We start from the raw sequence: 21,121 nt of genomic DNA on the forward strand, positions 1-21,121 counted from the left end.
CTACTCAGGGTTTTGCTTGGTTTCTCACAAAGTCTCGCGAGTTTTGCCGGGTAAACCGGCCTAGGTGAAGAGACCGAGAAGGGAGAGCGGGTGGGAGGGCCTAGCGCTTAAGGGCCTGTGTCTGGTTTAACCGGTGCTGTGCTTGGTACTTCGCTGGTGGGGAAGCTCTCAGGCCGCCCGGAACAAACTGCCCAATGGGTGATTGGGAAAATTAGCGGGTAGAAAATCTTGAGGGTCGAAGGCACTTTTTTCTTTTTTGGCTCCGCCCTCTTCCTGTTCAGCGACTTGGGCGTCTGGCCCACCGAGGGGGAAGGGCAGGTTGGCGGGGTGTCGAAGAGTGCTTTGCGCACGCGCGAATCCCGGTGTGTGAGTGTTTGTGTGCACGCGCACGCGCTCGCGCGCTCCCGCATTTAGGAAGCTTGGGAAGAACCGGTGTGCTAAGAGATGAGCGGAGAAAGCATAGTCCCCTGTCGTTTGTACCAGACACTCCCGACTGTGCGCTGACCCTCCCCACCCAACCAGCAGCCTTTGCCAGAGAGGCTGTGGTCCATAGCCTCTGTTCGTTTTCACTTCAGGACCAGGCACGAAAGTAAGCTAAACCTCAATCCTGAGGTCTTCCTTATCCACTCACCTTGTACTTTCCACCCGCACCCTCCAGCAGAGTGTGTCTAAATTTCTCAAAGAGTTTTGCATGAGGGGGAAATGCGTTTGAAAGCAGAAGAAAATAGCTGGATTGTAAAAAGTTCGTATTGATGAACACTTTTGCTTCTGCTTACCATGTGCTTTTTGAATGTCGCTTGTCTCTATTCAGTATAAGATTTTATTAACGAAGCAAGGGAGTTTTTATAAGAAAAAGTTTTAAAAGTTTCTCCTCCCCATCAGTGATGGTAGCAACTAAATTTTTCTGTTCTACGTGATGAATTACTATGGGGTTTCAAAAGCTAAGGGGAACAGGGTGCATTTGGGGTCTTTCTTAATGCAAAGACCAGATATACAGTTATGTTAGATGTCTGTTATGTTTTGGTCTTTCCTGTTGCTGTCACTTTTATTTCCTGTTAATTGCCCCTCCCCTCCCCTTTTCAGGAGTCTTGAGACTTTTTGGAGGGAAGCTCAAAACTGCTGACTTAGGTTCGTTTGGGGGTTTAGATGTGATTGCTGTCAATTAGCAAGGATCATCAAAAGAGTATTTTGAAAAATATTTGTAATTTATTAATGCTTGGTATTACATAAGAAAATCAAATGCTATTATTTGTAAAGGTTTTTTTTTTTTACCATTTTAAGTTCATTCAAAAAGCAAAAAAAAAAAACAAAAACGTATAGAGTGTAATTTTGCCTGTGACTGATAGTGTGCAGCTTAATATGGTGTAGCTCATACCTTGAATTAATAGCTACTTTCTGGTCTAACCTCGTTAAATCTTGTGCTTTGTTGGATAAATTTCTTTGGATACTGATTATTCATGTTCCCTACCAAATCTTCTTGAAGAAAAGACACATTATTTAGAAATAATTTAAGATATTAAACATTAAGTGTAAGACATTTGACTAATATATTTTATCCTTAACAGGTTAAATCAAAATGAAGATTTTTTCTGAATCTCATAAAACAGTATTTGTTGTGGATCACTGCCCTTACATGGCGGAATCATGCAGACAGCATGTTGAGTTTGATATGCTGGTGAAGAATAGGACCCAAGGAATCATCCCACTAGCCCCCATATCTAAATCATTGTGGACCTGCTCAGTAGAATCTTCCATGGAATATTGCAGAATAATGTATGATATATTTCCTTTCAAAAAGCTGGTGAGTGTGAAGTACCAGCAAAATAATGATTTGGGGGATGTACTTAATTACCTGTTAAATTCTTTTATGTATGAATGTGCTGTAGATTTGATTTAGAATGGTTTACTACTTTAAAAATGTGGTATATAGGACACCCCTTGGGGATTAAATGTCACGTGTATTTGATTGGGACCAGTAGTAACAGCTAACAGTTATGGAGCACTTATGGGTGCCGGGTATATTCCAAAGTGCTTCATATGTATTAAGTCTTCTAATTCTCACAGCAGTCTAAGAAGGTAATTACTGTAATTACTGGGATACAGAAGGTAATTACTGTAATAATATTCAAAGTATGTAATAACCAAAATGGAACAGGCACTGACCATTGATTGATGCCAGCTAAGCAGCAGGGATGTTGGCTGTGAGCAGTTTGTCAGACCGTGTTGGTATGTACCATCTGAATATCAGCCTCGTGTATTACTGCCACGATGGAGGTGCAGAAACTGAGGGGAAGAGAAGAAACTTATCCTAAGTCATATAACTAGTTACAGGCAGAACCAAATTCAGACCTAAGCCGGCTGGCTGCTTATATAGGTTTAATGAATGTGTGCTAAATCATTGCAGGATTTGGCCATATTAGAAAGAAATGCTCTTAAGGACGCTAAGCAGAAATTGTTTTTATCAATAAGAAATGAAATTGCATATTGATAGACATTTTCAAGTATAAAAATTTTCTTTAGTGTTCAGGATCTCAACTATTTTATTTTGAGAAAGACAGTTGGTCAGCCATAAGTGGGTAATTTACTTTCTGTCTCATTCTGGAGCAGCTAGCCAACATAGAGAGTTAAATATTATACATTCAGATATATTCCAAATTAAAATATAAGTTTTAATCCCACTGCAAATTGTACGTTACATAGAGGGGAAAAAGAAGAACGTGAGGAGAAGGATAACTTTTAGTGATTTGGGGCACAGACTTTGGCTTAAATTCTGTCATTACTCACTACCAGCAGCGTGACCTTGATCATGCTGCTTAATTTTTCCAAACCTGTTTCCTCCCGCATAAACATAACACCTACTGCTTATAATTATTGTAAGATTTCAAGAAGATAATGTAAGTAAAGTGACTAGTAAAACATATCCCTATCTGATAAGACTTAGGAGGGAAGGGTACTTACCAAACTTATGGGGGAAGCAAAACTAATATTTCATGTATATTAGGGAAAAAGATCATGAATTAGATCATATATATAGTTCAAGGGAAAGAAATGATCTTACCCTTTTCCCACAAGGGAACATAGTCATCATTTGATATATTTCCTAATATATCCTTACTGTCATTGTCTTGATAATACTTTTTGGGTTGCATTTTACTTTAAAATTTAGAATAAAGTCCAAATAATAAAGTCCATTATTTTGGATTTCAGTGCCCTCTATGATAGGGCTACTGCTTATTTTTCTGAGCTTAACTCCTGCCCTTCTGTCTGCTCTGACCTTCACCCTTTCGAGGGTACTCAGAGACTTTTGCATTTGCTGTTTACTATACCTGGAATTCTCTATCCCCAGCTCTTTCTGAGGCTGATTCTTTTGGGCATTTTGGATTCCTCCAGTTGCCACTTCTATGGAGAGCCCTTCTCTGTCCAACAAACGTAAAATAGTTAATCACCTTTTTCTTCACATTTATCACTCTGAAATTATCTCGTTTGTTTGTTTGTTTGTTCCTTGCACTGCTCTCTTATCTTACCATACCTGCCAAATCCCCAGCTTTCCCCACATTGTGACAGAACTGTTTAATTCTTCACTATATTCCCATAAACCCTGTACTGAGGATAGCACATGACATGTACTAAGTATTCTATACCTACAAAATGGGTGAACGACTCAATCAACAGATCAGTGCTAGAGACTTCATATTTTTTAAATTCTTTTTACTGTTAACTAGTAGCAAACTGTACATTTTAAATATGATGTGATCAAATGGAATTAGAGTTGAATACTAATTATTTCTTTGAAATCTATCAGGTGAATTTCATTGTGAGTGACTCTGGAGCACATGTTTTAAATTCTTGGACTCAAGAAGACCAAAATTTGCAAGAGGTATGGTTACATTTTGAGCTGTGGCCTTTTTGAAAATTATCCAAATGTGGTGATACTTTATTAAAAATGATTTAACATTTTTTGTCAATATAGTATTTGCACATAGTTTTAAAACACCAACTAATAGAACAGCTATCTCCATTCAAGTCTTTTCTCCACTTTCTAGAAGCAAACTTTCAACTCTAACTTACTTAGTATTCATTGTACTTCCTATTTTTAAATAACATTTTTTTACTGCCATTTATATAGCTTGAGGTTAAACTTTTTTTATCAGTATTGATGAGGATTTACCTTTTATATTCCCTCTCACCCATGCCAGTATGTCTGCCCCCTTCCCTTTCTTCATTTTCACAGTATTGTTATATCAGAATTTTTGGTTAATTCACAATTGGTACTTGCTTTAAAATGATTATATAAAGTGTTATTAACTGCTAACCCAAGTAACATATATGATTATTTCTTTTTTAAGATCTCATTGAGCTGTGGTTGACATGCAGTACATAGAATGACACACACTCACTCGCAGGGGTGTCCAGCCTCTCAGCATCTCTGGGCTACACTGGAAGAAGGGGAGTTGTCTTGGGCCACATATTAAGTATATTGTGATACATATACAACAAAAATCTCCTGATGTTTTAAGTAAATGTACGATTTTGTATTGGGCCACATCCGTTAGCCATCCTGAGCCTCAGGTTGGACACCCCTGAGTCACACAGCATTGTATAAGTTTAAGGTGTACAGCATACTGAGTTGACTTATGTATTATTTCCTTTCTTGTACAACTTTTTGTTCCTAGAATTTATCATTTCCTTTTTTTTCTAAGTTTGCTTCGTTTTCTGTGTATCTGTTGCTCCTTTTCCTCTACAAAACTTTTCATTTTTTAAAAAATCATAAATGTGTTAGAAATTTAGCGGTTTGATTTTTTCCCTTGCAGAGCTTCTCAGAGCGCAGTCCTCTGCTCCCGTCGGAATTGGCTGTTTCTTGGCCTGGTACACTGCAGTCATCCTTCTCTCTCCCTGTTTTTCAGATCCCAGTTTTTTCTTCTTTTTCTGTGGGTGATCTCTTGTTTTGGTAGAGTATAACCTCCAGAATTTATGTAACTTACCATATTTTGCCAAGTGTAATGCACTCCCGGGTATAATGTACACCCATGTTTTTGGCCCAATCTTTCAGGAAAAAAAACTTTTAAGTTTTTAATTCAATTATTTATTTATATTTAGATCCTTTTTTTTGGTATCATAAAGGAATTGAGCATTTATTTTTGAATATATGATGGTACCAGAAATTTTATGTAACATAATTGCAAAACACGAGAACAGATAACAAGATATTTCAGGTACTACCCATGTGTAATGTGCATTTTTATTTTTCCCTCAAAAATTTGGGCAAAAAAAGTATGCATTATACATGGCAAAATATGGTTCCTTAGACTTGACTCGTGGTATAGAAATTTCAGTTTGGAAATAACTTTTTGTTCAAAATTCTGAGCACATTACTCCAGTATAGCTTCTAGTATTGGTGAGAAGTCCAGTATGGCTTTTCTTCATAATTTCTCTTTGAAATCTTTTAGAATCTTTTCTTTCCACCTTTATGTTCTGAAATTTCTCAGTGCTGTGCCTTGGTGTTAGTCTTTTCTCATTTATGTGCTAGGGAGAGAAATACTGATGTGTGGTTGCCTCTCATGCACCCCCCACCAGGGACCCGGCCCACAACCCAGGCATGTGCCCTGACTGGGAATCAACCAGCAACCCCTCGGCTGGCAGGCCAGCACTCAATCCACTGAGCCACATCAGCCAGGGCTCCCTGTATTTCTTTGATAATGCTCTTATCTCTGTGTTCTATGTCTTTCTGGAATCCCTGTTAGTGGGATGTTAGAACTGCTGAATTAAATACCTTATTCCTTTTCTCACTGGTCCTCTTATTGTTGTTCTACTTTCTAAGCCTTTTACCTACTTCCTTTTAACCCTTACATGAAACTTTTTATTAGATTGTATTTTTAACTTCGAAGAACTTAGGCTTTAATTATGTCCATTTTTATCATATCCTTTTCTTGTGGGTATAATTTTTAAATCTGAGGGTATTAGTAATAGTTTATTTAAAGTGGTTTTTTTCTTATCTCTGTGTTCTCAGAGTTCTTTTCATATTGAGGCTTTTCTTCAATGCCTCCTGCCATTTAGCTGTGCCACCTTTTCAAAGGTGAGTCACTAGACAGCAGCTTAGAAGATGTGCGTGTTGTGAAGTAGGTGTTACTGACTGGGCGTCACTGGGGGTTAATCTCATTGTTTTCACTGGTGGACCACCAGATGTCAGAATCAACAGATCTTCTCTCTGGGATTGTTGAGAGTCTCCGGAGATCTTCCACGGTTCTGCCTGTAGGCTATAAACTTGGTTGTCAGCTTCCTGGGCACCATGGAGAGGGTATATTCTCCCTCCAGTAGGCAGACTTTCACACAATCTCTGGTTTTGGTCTAGTACTATACTCTCCAATACAGACGCTACTAGCCATACATTGCTACTATTCACTAATTAATAGCTACTATTTAAATTCACATTAATTAAAATCAAATACAATACAAATTAAGTTTTTCTGTGGCCCAGCCCATGCTTCAGCTGCTCAGTAGGCCATGTGGATGGTGACTACTGTGTTGAACGTCATAGGTGTAGAACATTCCCATCATCGCAGAAAATTCTATTGGGCAATACTTGTATCTTACCCTTATACTCTGCTGTGATTTGTGGTATTCATGCCAGTACCTTTCTAGTTCAGTTCCCCCAAGGAATCTGATTCTGTATCTAGGGGGATCAGGGGATGAGGGAGAGGTAGTCACTTACATGGATCGGGTGTGACATGGGAGTGAAGTTGCTCCTTATACTCTTAAGTTATTCATTGTTTCAGATATCTTGCCTCACCCTTGGGTTCCTGAACTTCTCCTGAGTTCTGAAGGGCCTATCATCTTCTCTTTTTTCCCTGTAGGCACTTAGATTTCAGATTATTCAGTCCTATGAAGTCCATCCCATTCTTCCATCCATTTTGATATTCTTACTGAGATCTATTTGCTTGTCTCCTTCATTATCTTTGTGAGTTTGTTGCCCCTCCTCCTTTGGTTTATGCTTTTTAAAATTAAATTACTATAGTTGTAGTGCAGTGTTAGGGAGCAGAACTAAACCCATGCTTAATCTATCAAGTTTATGCTTTTTAAACATTATTTGTCTAAAGATGTTGAGTTTGTCATAGCTGATGTTCTGTGCTATTGTTTAGTTGGATAGAAGACTTCAGGTTAACTAGGTTCTCTGATGGATATGAACATGAAAGACAGGCAGTGGTGAAGTATTTGAACACATTGTTTGAATTATTTCATGTTGAAATTTTTCTCTTAATGGATGTACTTCAGTGGCAATAACCCCGTCCAAATGTGTTTTAGATAGAACACTTTTAAAGAAAGTGTGTTTTGCACAGGTTTGGCCTTAAAATGTAGTGATTAGTATTTATTGTATATGTATACATATCTAACCTTTCTCTTTCTTGAGGTGACTTACTCCAGGGGTAGTCTTTTATTGGCTTGGCTTAGCACTCCAGAATGTTCTTTATTCTTTCCTTACTTGAAAAAATATTAAGGATTCCCCTGTACTGTTTTTTACAGTGGCTTATATTCTGCTTTACTTCTTTCAAGAGGTATTGTGAAAAGCTTGAAGCTTCTCTAGTTGTGTATGAATAAAAATGAATTGAAATTTATATAGATTTTTCTTAGTTTACCTCTGTAGTGCAATAAAAGGCATGCCTTTGATAATGGCAGGTATACTGATGGTAAGAGAATTACTACTTCCCTCTATTTCCTGCAGGTGAAGGCACCTTATATCACACTCATTGCTTTAACATTTTTTTTAATGTATTGATTTTTAGAGAGAGAGAGGAAGGAGGGGAGAGAGAGAGAAACACTGATTTGTTGTTCTACTGATTTATGCATTCTGTGGTTGATTCTTGTGTTTGCTCTGACAAGGGATCAAGCCCACAACCTTGGTGGCTCAGGACGATGCTCTAACCAAGCGAACTACCCGACCAGGGCCCATGCTCATTGCTTTTAAATTGTGAACTAAAAGGGAAACTCCAGTTGTGAAGGCAACTATATTATATAGCAAATCTCTCGTGTTTGAAAGATGATATAAAATAATTGACATTTCATATAAATTATGAATAATCTCTATGTTAACACATTTAATTCTCAGCTTTGGTTACCCATGTCACACCTTCCCTAGTTATTGTGAGTAATCATAGTGAAAGATTGATTAAAGAATGTTTGGTCTGGAAAGATCTTTTGTTGACTCCTTCATTGTGCAGGTGAAGGAACTGAGGCCCACAGGGGCCAGAGTTTATTTAACCTTCATACCTGGCTCCAGGGCTCTTTCTGTTATAGCCCATAATTCTATCCCATACATCTTAAATTTTATTACAAAAAAATTGTCAGACTTCAGGAGTTTTGGTCTTGCTTTTGTTGTCTAAACTAAAATTGGAAAGTGTCACATTACATGGGACAGGTTCTATTATTATTTTCACTTTCAGGTTAGGAAAAGGACTAGGAGAGATTGACTGGGTTCACATATGTTAAAAGGCAGAACCAGAATTTCATATACCTGTATCTGAGCATAAAAAATAAGCTTCCTTCATCTATGTTCCCCAGCACCGTAACACCCTTCCCCTAAAATAGTACTTTTTACTGAGTTTCTTTTATATACCAGGGACTGTATATAGTTATTACATACACTATTTTTTCTTTCTCTTTTGATTACTTTTTATGAATAGGTAATACATATATAGCTCATATAAAGTATATGAGGGCTGTCCAGAAGGTGTCTAGCCAAGTAATATGAAAAATAGAGACATTTATTGAAGAAGCTACAAGCTACAAGAAACAATGTACATAGGACAATGATGCCTCAGTCCCTTTTCAAAGTGGGCATCTTGAGATCTCACACAGTTCTCCCAATTGCCATCAGCTGCCCCATCGTATTTTCCTGAATCTCATCGACGGTCTGGAATCTCTTCCCCTTCGAAGGTGGTTTTAGTTTTGAGAAAAGCCAGAAGTTGCATGGTGCCAAATCTGGACTGTTAGGGAGGCTGAGTCACCTGGATGATTTAATGTTTCACCAAAAAACCTCTGCATGAGACATGAGGCATGAGCAGGTGTGTTGTGATGAAGTTGCCAATCACCAGTTGCCCATAGATGTGGCCTTCAGAATCAGTTGAATAGTTTCTGCAGAGGAATGTTCAAGGTTAACACAAAATTTGATGGAGATTTGTTGCTGTACTCAGTCGTTTTGAATGTGACGGCCACACAGTACGTGTGCTGACTCAGTGGGGTCTACCACCCTCACTGACTAGTGCAGTGAAGTCGTCACTGTTCACACATGCACATGCCAGTCCCCTCTCCTGGGCCACCAGGTTACATCGATGTCACACAAACTGTTCTTATATTAACAATGGTTGGACTTTTCCCAGACAGACCTTGTACATATGTACACATGTATGTAAGTGTATGTGAATAAAAGGTAAACCTTGACAAGTTTCCCACTCATCCCCTGTCCCAGTTAGTGGTGTGTTAGAGCCTACTCATACCAACTTGGAAGAGCTGACTGTGTACATCCTCTTCCAACTTCATATTCAGTGAAACTTAAAATCAGCTTTCGTGGGAATATTTAACCATAGATATTGGCAAACACTACAAATTAGGGTTCCCCCACGTTTGGAGAACTGGTTTATCAGAACATCACTGTTTATCTTCACTACTATTAGGTTTTTATGGGTCTTTCCAGACAGTATCTTTATGTGTGCAAAGCAAAGTCCTCCTACTTTGTTCTTTTCAATATTGTTTTGGCTATTTGGGTCCCTTGCAGTTCATATAAATTTTAGAATCTGCTTATCAGTTTCTATAAAGAAGTCTACTGGTTTCTGACTGGTGTGGCTCAGTTAGTTGGGCATCTTCCTGCAAAGTGAAAGGTGGCCAGTTTGATTTCTGGTCAGGGCACATGCCTAGGTTACTTATGGGTTTGATCCCCAGTCCGGGGGTAGTAGGAGAGGCAACAGATTGATGTTTCTCTCATTGATGTTTCTTTCCCTCCCTCTCCCTCCCTCTCCCTCTCCTTCCCTCTTAAGAAAAAAAAAAAAAAAGCCCTGTTGTGGCTCAGTGGATTGAGCCCCTGCCTGCAAACCAAAGGGTCACTGGTTTGATTCCCAGTCAGGGCACATGCCTGGGTTGCAGACCAGGACCTCAGTAGAGGGTGTGTGAGAGGCAACCACACATTGATGTTTCTCTCCCTTTCTTTCTCCCTCCCATCTCCTCTCTCTAGAAATAAAATAAATGAAATCTTTTAAAAAGAGGGAGAGAGAGAAAAGAAGAAGAAATCTACTGGGACTCTGACAGGGATTGTATTTAATTTGTAGTTCGGCTTGGGTAATATTGCCATTTTAACAGCATTAAGTTTCCAATTCATCATCATGGGACGTTTTGCACTCTATTAGATTTTTAATTTTTTGCAACAATGTTTTGTAGTTCTCAGAGTAAGGTTTGCATTTCTTTTGTTAAATGTATTCTTAACTGTTTTATTCTTTTTGTTGCTATTAGGGATGGAATTGTTTTCTTAATTTCATTTTTAGATGGTTCATTGCAAGTATGTGGCCATACAACTGGTTTTTGTGTATTAATCATGTATCCTGCCACCTTGCTGAAGTTATTTGTAGTAATCTTTCAGAAGATTTCTTAGGACTTTCTGCATACAAGATCATGCCATCTGCAACAGAGATATTTATTAGTTCTTCCTTTGCAATCTGGATTCCTTTTATTTCTTTTTTCCCTCTTATTGCCCTGTGGTGAGACTGGACATCATCCTTCTGTTTCTTCTGACCTTAGAGGGATCACGTCCAATTTGCATCATTTGCATGATGTTATCTGTAGGTTTTTTGTAGATATTGCAATACTATTTATCTGCTTAAGGATGTTTCCTTCTGTTTCTGGTTTGTTGAGTGTTTTTGTCATGAAAGGTCTTAGATTTCGTCATGTATTTTTGGAGATCATGTGTTTTTAAAATTTCCGTTGATAGGATACTCACATAAGTTGATTTTTGAATTTTAAATAAACTTTGCATTCTTGGGATAGTCCCCCTTCATCATGAGGTATAATTCTTTTTATGTGTTGCTCAATTCAGTTTGCTAGTAATTTGTTGAGGATGTTTGTGTCTATATTTATAAGGTGTGGTTGTTTATAGTTTACTTTTCTTGTGTCTTTGCCTGACTCGTGCATACTCTTGTCAACATAATTGTTTTCCTTTTATTTAGCTAATGGCAGCACTAGCTGCTGTGGGGCCCCCCAATCCACGGGCAGATCCAGAATGCTGCAGTATTCTACATGGCCTCGTTGCAGCAGTGGAAACCCTTTGTAAAATTACAGAGTACCAGCATGAGGCCCGTACTCTACTAATGGAGAATGCAGAGCGTGTTGGAAATAGAGGGCGAATAATTTGCATTACTAATGCCAAAAGGTGAGACATTAATCACTGTAATTCCTTCACACAGGGAATTTTAGTGTCTTATTAGAACTTTCATTTTAAAAATCAGGGGCAACATGTGAGCACTGAAATACATCACAAGTGGCCTTTCTAATATTGAAGCCTTGCTTATTCAATTTTAGATAAAGACTCGGTGAAAACTTTAGATTGTCACCATGTAGATTCATTTGACTTCTGTCGCTGGTTTTTTGACTGGTCGTTCAGTGTTGTGAATGAGCACGCTGAAGACGATCCTTAGTGAAGTAATTTTTAAATGCCTGTAGCTGAATAGCAAGTGTGTTTCCTTTTTTCTCTTACTGTTTATCCCTTTAAGTTTCTTACCTCTTTTTTATGCCGCCAGTGATAGTCATGTGCGAATGCTTGAGGACTGTGTTCAGGAAACAATTCATGAGCATAACAAGCTCGCTGCAAATTCAGATCAGTGAGTATAATCCACAAATGAAATAAATGTTTCGTGTTATAGTCCTGTACATTTCATTCTAATTATTTCAGCAATTTCAACAGGAATTGGTAGGATTCTCTTCAGACTCTACAAATTAGTCAAAAGATGTACTGGATCAGAAACTTTTTCCCCCCTTTTTCGCTTTCACCTTAAAATTTTACTTTTTACTTGATTGGAACTATAACGTAATATGTAAATTTATAATGCATATTTGCTTTGATGGCTTGCTATCATATTTTTTCAGATTTTTAAAATGAGTAAATTGTTGGTGGTGTTATTCACTATGTACCAGTCAAAACACAATGAATTGCATTACATGAATTTTTTTTAAAGAAAAAAGCTATTAAAGATATGTTTTGTGGGCAACGGCAATGTGGCATCTAAATTAGAGTAAGCTATTAATTTCCTTAAGTGGACTACTGGTATTGTTAATGAGTAGGATTATTCTCACTTAGGAGAAGCATGCCGAGATATTTAGGAATGAAGTATGATTCCTCTGCAACTTACTCTCTAATGTCTTAATTAAAAAAAAGAGTGTATATCTGTTTAGGTATATCTAGGGAACAAATACAGCTATCACTTAATGAATCTAGTTTAAGGATATATCAATATTCATTGAATAGTACTTTTATTTCAACCTTTCTGTAGGTTTGGAAATTTTAAAATAAAAAGTTGGGGGAAACTTTTTAACATTCCAAGACCTGTATTCTTGGAATAACCAATTATAGGTCATGGTTAGCATTAACTGGTATTTGTCCTTAAAAACATTGGTAAAAAGGAAACTGATACACAATATATTCATTTTCTCTGTGGGAGTTATCTATTGAAAATTATCCTTGATTATAAGAATTTTCCTTTTATCCTTTAAACATATAGAAAATTATTTTGCATAATTTGATTATGAAAAATTAATATACAGAATTATTTAATTCACAAAATTAATTTAATTAATATACAAAAATTTGATTAATATACAAAAATTATTTAATGTTCATACAAGTACAACATTTATATAGTTTCTCTAAATATTTAGCTTTTGTGTTAACAGTAACATCTGATTGTATAGATACACTGTTTTGGTATATTAAACTTTCAATAGTTTACCTGCCTGTATTCTTTGCATAGTATATATTGTTATATTCTAAGTGGAAAGTTTCTCTTTAAGTCTCATGCAGATACAGAAGTGTGAGCTTGTCTTGATCCATACCTACCCAGTTGGTGAAGACAGCCTTGTATCTGATCGTCCTAAAAAAGAGGTAAATGCAGAAGTAATGGAAAGAAAGGTCACTGTTAGTTGTTAATAATAAATGCTAAGAAGGGTTAGCAGTATAATGATTGTAGCCGCCAACATTTTCTTTCAACAAAATACAAGGTGGGGCAAAAGTAGGTTTACAGCTATGAGTGTGCAAATCAGAGTTTATGCTTGTATTATTATTTATTATTTTATTATTTTCCATATGAATAGTGTAAACCTACTATTGTCCCCTTTTTTCCACCCTGTATGTAGTTTTCAGAGCAACCTGCATAGCAAAATACCTCAGTTGGTTCTTTGTTGTAATTCTACAATTTAAAGTGTTTTCTGTTTGGCTTGCCTGTTGATGTTTAAGTAAATGTGTTGTAAAATCGTATATAGTTTGTATTGTTTCTAAAATTCCTTCTGCTTTAGAAAAGCAATATACTCTTTAACAAAAATACACTCCAGTAACAGAAATTCATTTTACCCATTCAGATGGAAGGAAAAAACTAATTTCCAACTTTGGTTTTACTTTTTAAATAAATTTGAACACTTTTAAAGGAAAAGATAAGTCTATTGATTATTAGAAGGATTTGCATCACATAATATTCTCCATCAGTGGTCTTTGTTTAGAAATATAGATATATGTATTTATATAATTATATTAAATGTGTATGCTCTCATGTTCAAGTTTTTCATTTAGCCTTATTTATTGTAAACATGAAGTATTACTTTAGTCTGTGAAGTGCTGTAGTTAGGTCATGAGCTTTATCACTATGTTTTTAGGTGGTTTCCAGTGCAAGCCCCCTTTTCATTAACTTTTTTCTGCCTCTTTTGATAATGTGGCAATATGTTGGCTTTACTTTGTGATAGCTAAAAAACTTATTTACAGTAAATATTGTTACTGTGGGATGAGTAAAGTTTGTGTTACCTTGTTATAAGTAACTTTTGGCTGTTTTATCACTTTATTGGTGATAAAATATGATGTTTGTAGTGATGCCACATTCTTTATAAGTAGTTTTATCTTTAGGGGTTTGTTCTCTCCACAAAATGAAATATTTTTTTTCTACTGTACTTCTATGGGCCACTTCAAATCCATTTTGCATATAGAGAAATAGAAGTAAAATTACAAATGAAAATATGTATTTAAATCAAAGACTGTTTTACTCTATGTTTCAATAGGACAGGGAATTTTCCTGTTCCCTGCTGCATCCTCCAGTAGCTCACACAGTTTCTGACATATAATGTAGTAAGTTCTGCTTGGTACCTAGTTTTGAATGACTGAACATTTATCACTGAAATAGTGATCATGGGTAATTTATGGACCTTTTTATTTTTCCAAATTCTAAAAAGTGAAAGCACTTAAGTTTTATGGGTTGAAATAAAATATTTAGCACAGTGTATTAATGTTTTACGGGGTATTTTTTTCATACTTTTCTGTAGTTGTCCCCTGTTTTAACCAGCGAAGTTCATAGTGTTCGTGCAGGACGGCATCTTGCTACCAAATTAAATATTTTAGTACAGCAACATTTTGACTTGGCTTCAACTACCATTACAAATATTCCAATGAAGGTAAGCTGTTCTTTATCCTGCTATTTTGAAAGTGCTGTTTTGCTTTTTAAACATTTGTTTGACATGTACTATTTATTTTAATTGAACCTTACTTTTTTCTCCCCGTATCATGTTTTCTGTTTTGCTAGCCTACATTCAGTGTCTTTGACCAGGTCAGTAAATACTGAAAAGCAACAAGAAAGGATCACAGACAAAATGCTGTATTTTTCTAATAAGAACATTCTATATCAACTTCCTGGTTTTTAATTATATTCTCGTTATTTTCATGAAAATATTATCTCTATCTTAAATGATTACTTTTTCTGTGATTCTTTTTCTGACAGTTATGTTATTAGATTTTACTTACGTTGTGTATTCTAGCGGGTCTTTTATTTTCTCTCCTTTTGTTTTTGTCTACCAAGTATAAAGGTGTTTGTAACTAATACATCTGCCTAAGGAAAAATAGCTCATAGTTTTAAATGAGTTTATTACCCTACCTGAAAAACCAAGGGTGTGAGTCTTACGATTTTATTAATGGATATTCTCAGGAATCTGTTACTACCTGTTCTTTTTCATCATATTACCATTAAGTTGTCTAGAACTAGCACAATGGCTAGCCCATAGTAAGCTTTAAATGAATTTTTATGAAGTGGAGTTGATTTTAGTTTTATTGGTTATGTCTACAAATAGAGTAACCAACATCTCTAAAAATGCAGATAGAACAATGAAATTGAGAGTTACAAGAAAGTCTCCCACCATGTGATGAACACTAAATTGTATGAGAAATATCTTTCATTATTAATTTCCTCCTTATACCATTGGCTGGCTTTTAAATAGAAATTGGGCTTTACCTCATAGAATGGTTTGGATGCAGAAGCTATTAACAAGTAAAGTAGCATAATAGGTGTGCTTTATATAATTTTATGAGTTATAAGAAAAATACTCTTGAGTATGACAGGTACCTTGCTCTTAGCATTTGATTACATTTGTGTGTTGCTGGTGTGATTCTTTATTCAATCTCTGTTTTTTTCTTATAAATAGATAATATAGAAGTTCCTATTTACTATTAAGTGAAAACAAGTTACTAAACTTGTTTATTAGTCAGTGTTTGTTTATTTTATATAATTGATGTTTGTTAATTTACTGTAGGTATTTAAAGATGCTATTTCCTCCTTTAAACAACTATTTCACTTTGGATTTATATCAACTGTTTCAATTGCATTATATTTATTTACAGACAATTTGTGTATATTTGCAAGACAATGCATTCAGAGTAAAAAGTTTCTAAAATTTCTGGATTAGTTATGTGTTAATTCTGATATAATATAAGAAAAATAATTAAATACTGTATTACTTATATATAGCCAGTAGTTTTTTAATGGAGTTTGTATTTCAGTGGAAAACTTTCGCATCTTTAAATAGATTAATTACAGAGCAAATTATACCATTATTATAGCTAATTTTTGTTGGGTGTATCTGATCTCACCTTAAGCAAAAAGCAAAATTAATAGTTAATAACTTCTTTATTGGAAAACAAAACCAAGTTATTTTAAATTTTGCTTTAAGGAAGAGCAACATGCTAATACATCTGCCAATTATGATGTGGAGCTGCTACATCACAAAGATGCACATGTGGATTTCATGAAAAGTGGTGAGTGAGAGACATTGGAGAGTCCTTAATGTGTAAGATCTAACATAGGAAAGCATTTGAACAGCTTTGAGATATTCTTTAGTAAACAAACCTGCTTGTCTTTTAGTTCATTCCCTTCCAGACTTATCTGACAATGGAACTAGTGTTCTTTCTGTAGAATTTACTTTGGGAAAGACTAAAGTATTGCAAAAGAGAGCCAGTAATGTTAGAGTTTTCCTTTTGTAGGCAGACCACCTGGGGAAAAGGAGAACAGGAGCCGACTTAAAAGAGTGATAGACTTAACATCCTACCTGGATAAAAATCAGTTGTCTTGAAATTTAGTGGGGGGTTTTTTTCCTCTAAAAAGTATTTGAATCAGGGGGTCCTTTTCCAAAAACTGATTTTTGTAACTGTGTCAGCATGGTTTAGGGGAGAAGACTCTGGAGTTAGGAGGTAAGAGTTTTAGCTAAAGCTTTGCCACCAGCTAACAGGTCCCAAGTGTTTGTCACCCTCTGTTTATGTGCTTGTAAATTAAAGGTGCTGGATTAGATGAGCTATATCCCATCCATTCCCCAAATTCAGTGTAATTGCCTTTAAAATTGGACATTCTATTAAATCTTCGATAATGTTTTCTATATAAATTGATGCTACCAGAGAATTAAATGGTTGACTTGGATTATGTTGTATAAATCTTTTCTGAATTAAATAGCATGAGCCAGTCATAACATTTGTTACATGTATAAGGAATCTTAAAATGAATGTAACATGAATTTTTAACAGGAGAAAAACTATTAAGGTAAATGGATGTGTCAGTGTTTAACTGAGGAATGTAAAGAACTTGTTTTAGAAATTACAATGTGTGGAAACTAAGAACCTGCAAGGTAATAGCAATTTTTAAAACTTAAAAAAATGATAAAAATATTCTTTGTAATACAACTTATTTCTCAAAAATAGTTGTTGATCGACCTATAGTTTTCTATTACATATGGACACCATGTCCAAAATGCTGTGGCAGCAATAGGAAGAGAGTGCTGTGGGAACACAAGAGGTTGCATGTGATTATACCTCTGAATTGGGCAAGCTTTACAGAGAAGGTGCATTAGAGCTGGATTTTGATGGGTAGGCTTATCCGTTAGCCCAGATATCTTCTCTAAGCTGCCTGTCTATGCAGACAGTCCCCAACTTACTCGTACAGTGGTTTGACTAAGGACTTCTTAACTTTCTGACGGTGAGAAAGTGATATGCATTCGGTAGAAACTGCAGTTAGGATTTTGAATTTTCATCTGTTCCCGGGCTGGAGATGTATACACTGTGACACTCCCTGGTGCTGGGCAGCAGCAGCGAGTCACAGCTCCCAGTCAGCCTCACGATCACAAGAGTACACAACTGATACTCTACGTGCACTGTGTTGGCAGCGTTTTTTGAATGTTGTGTTTGAGCACATTTAAGGTAGGCTAGGCTAAGCTATGATGTTCAGTAGGTTAGGCGAATTAAATGAATTTTCAACTTACAATAGGTTTACCAGGACGTAACCCTATCATAAACCAAGGAGCGTCTGTATATTCTACTGCCTAATTACAGTAAGTCCTTACTTAATGTCAATAAGCTCTGCAATTTTAAATGAAATAACATAAAATGAAAGAAGTTTTACCTTAGGTTAATTGATATAAATAAGAGTTAAATTCCTATGGCATCTCATCAACATTAAAATGAAATGATGTTGAATCAAACAGTGTTATTTGAGGGCCTGCTGTATATCTATTAGATACCTCCTAGGCACCTAAACTCAACATACACAAAACAGCTTCTGAGTTTGGCCCTCTGAACTGGTTTTCTAACGTCCCCTGTCTCAGTGCGTGATTGTCCGTTTTATCTGTCCGGTTATAGAAGGCGGAGACCTCAGAGTCATCTTTAAGATACCTGTCTGTCATTCTGCGTGTCTAATCTGTCATCACATTTTCTTTTTTCTTTTCTTTTTATCTTAACAGAAATTTTATTGTCTGTTCTTAAGGCTAGAAATTCAAGATCAAAGTGACTAGATAGTTAATTTCTTTTGAGGCCTCTATCCTTGGCTTGTAGGTGGCTGTTTTTATATTCACATGGTCCTCTTTATTAGCATATCACCACATTTTCTTGATTTCATCTACCAAGTATCTCTCAAATACATCTGCAGCTCCCCTTCTATTACCCTCTCCCTATTATTAGTCCAGCCTATTACTTTCTTACACTATATCCCACAGTAGCCTTCTAAATGGGATGTCTCTTCCTTCTTGACCTGCTAACTAGAATAACTTTTACAGTGTTAATCATGACATATTCTCCTTATCTTAACCCCCTCCAGTGCTTTTTCTGTTGCCCTAAAGATAAAGACGGAATTGTTTAAGTGTCTTACCAGGCCCTGAAACTCATCATGCTTTCACCTGCCACAGTATCTTGGCATCTGCCATTTTCCTTGCTCCGGTACTCTTTCTGTCCTTCCTTTGGTTAATTTTGTTCATCCTTTTAGAACTCAAACTAGTTTTCACTTCTCTAAGAAGCCTTTCCTGATGTATTAGCATAGGTCAAATCTCTTTGTGAAGACCCTCATAGCACTGAACATATTTCCCCCAGAGCTTTGTCAACTTTGGGGTTTTGCATTTATTTATTATTATTTTATTAATGCCTGTTTACTGTAGACTGCATTCAGGCCAAAAATGCTTACTGGTAAATGCTGTATATTTACTTTCCAGATCCCTCATTTTATGTTTCTTTTCATAAATTCATTAAGATTCAGTATAAATAATTATGCATTTTAGATTCCTGAAGCATTCTTTAAACACTTACCTATGTTGTATTGTTATTTAATGGTGTCAGAGGGGAGCAATTGTAGATTCTAGATATTTAAAAAAAATTTGCTGTTGAATTTCAGTGCTGTCATAGATGATTAAATTAATTAATGAGGAATTTGGAGGGAAATTAAATACTTACTTTAATCATAGCTAATATCCAAACTCTATTTGGTATTCTTCTAGGAGACTTCATAAAAAAGGTGTTCTCCAAGAGGTATAATATAAAATTTAAACTCAGAAATCTTGAGTGAACGATACGAAATTTACTGTTTCTCTGACTTATTTTTAAAGGTGATACCCACATAGGCGGCAGCAGCAGAGAAGGCTCATTTAAAGAAACGATAACATTAAAGTGGTGCACTCCGAGGACAAATAACATTGGTAGGTGTTTTAAAAGATTTTTAAAGTGTTTTAATTTTTGTTTTACATTGTTTTACAGCTTCAAAAAACAAGTTTTTTCCTCTTATGGAAATATTTCCTTATATTCTTTCAAATCAGTGTTCTCTTCTATTTCAGAGTTACACTATTGCACTGGCGCTTACCGAATTTCACCTGTAGATGTAAATAGTAGACCTTCCTCCTGCCTTACTAATTTTCTTCTAAATGGTAACTTTCATCGTTTAATTGTTTGACTGAGATTGTTACAAGTGAATCATTAGTGAGAATATGTGAAAATGTGAAATCTGGGAAAGCCATTTTTTCAGCATAGCTTAACCATTTTATTTTGCAAACTATTTTAAAGTTATATAATTGTAAATATCCTTTACTAGTTTTATTAATGCTTAAAATTAAGGTGACTTTATGTTTTGGGGCCCATTATATTTGTTTTATTTAATATATTTTTAAGTAATTTTATTTAAAAAGACCATTAGAGTCGACTTTTTCTTTTTTTTGAGGACAGTACAATACAGACATTTATCTTGGCCAGTTGAATTTTTTTAAATTTACTGATTTTGGAGAGAGAGAGGTAACATTGATTTGTTTTTCTTGTTTTGTTTTTTTTTAGGTTTTGTTTATTTTTTAGAGAGGGGGAAGGGAGAGAGAAAGAGGGAAACATCAATGTGTGGTTGGCTCTTGCATGCCCCCTACTGAGGACCTGGCCTGCATCCCAGGCATTTGCCCTGACTGGGAATCAAACTGAAGACCCTTTGCTTCGCAGTCTGGTGCTCAATCCAGTGAGCCACACCAGCCAGGGCCGTGATTTGTTGTTCCACTATTTATGCATTCATTGGTTGCTTCTTGTATGTGCCTTGACCGGAGGAGAGAGAATCCATGACCTTGGCATATTAGGAAGATGCTCTAACCAACTGAGCTACCTGTCCAGGGCCTTGACCTATTGAATTTTAAATTACAAAATATAGATGAACGTATTTCTCTTTGAATGCAGTATCTTTATCATAAACATTTTTAATGATATGCTGTACTATTTTTACACATGTGGCCTTGAATATGTGTTTTCCTTGTTTGAAGAAAATTAAAATAAACAAATTATTGGATTTCATTTACTAAATCTAAATTCTAGTAGCTTTTCTGGTGATTCTTAACATCAACTAGGGTTTTGTACCACTTAAATGATGAGTTAGCCAGCCTTCAACATAAGATTAATTTCATCATTATATTAAGCACAATTTGATTATCAGACTGTGTAAAACCCACGTTAAATAACATTTGGTAATGTGAAATAGGAAGTAGTTATGATAATGGTGCTGATAAGTAGGTATTGTGAAAGTGAATTGAGACTTTGCTTTCTCCTCTAAATGTTTTATAAAAGCTTTGATAACGTTGAGGGTTATCCAACAGTGGTTTCACTTTTTTTCTTGATGTCCAATGGAAAAATTTTATATGAACTTGTAGTTGAATGAAGAATATAGCCAAACATTATACTTGAGATCACTATATTTATTTTGGAAAGCCATCTCTATAACTATGTAAGTTTGGAGTGACCAAGAGAAAACTAAGGCTAGAATTCAGACTTTATGGACTTGAAATGCAGATATAGTAA

At 35.7% G+C, this 21,121-nt stretch overlaps 1 protein-coding gene across 2 annotated transcripts in view; it reads left to right on the forward strand.

The window, feature by feature from the left end:
• The first annotated feature begins 35 nt into the window (after nt 1-35).
• The window catches only part of INTS13 (integrator complex subunit 13), a 28,526-nt gene continuing 7,440 nt past the window's right edge, over nt 36-21,121 (forward strand). The window contains exons 1-10 of one of the 2 annotated variants that reach the window (XM_024575763.3): nt 36-589; nt 1,566-1,801; nt 3,803-3,877; nt 11,205-11,407; nt 11,775-11,855; nt 13,042-13,132; nt 14,554-14,682; nt 16,228-16,312; nt 19,411-19,500; nt 19,636-19,725. In XM_024575763.3, the coding sequence (XP_024431531.1) occupies nt 1,577-1,801; nt 3,803-3,877; nt 11,205-11,407; nt 11,775-11,855; nt 13,042-13,132; nt 14,554-14,682; nt 16,228-16,312; nt 19,411-19,500; nt 19,636-19,725 (1,069 nt within the window). In that variant the 5' untranslated portion in view covers nt 36-589; nt 1,566-1,576. The remainder of the gene's footprint in view (nt 590-1,565; nt 1,802-3,802; nt 3,878-11,204; nt 11,408-11,774; nt 11,856-13,041; nt 13,133-14,553; nt 14,683-16,227; nt 16,313-19,410; nt 19,501-19,635; nt 19,726-21,121) is intronic. The other variant, XM_045184139.3, reaches the window with a different exon arrangement.

This window comes from Desmodus rotundus, chromosome 3 (assembly GCF_022682495.2).
Source record: "Desmodus rotundus isolate HL8 chromosome 3, HLdesRot8A.1, whole genome shotgun sequence".
NCBI lineage: Eukaryota > Metazoa > Chordata > Mammalia > Chiroptera > Phyllostomidae > Desmodus > Desmodus rotundus.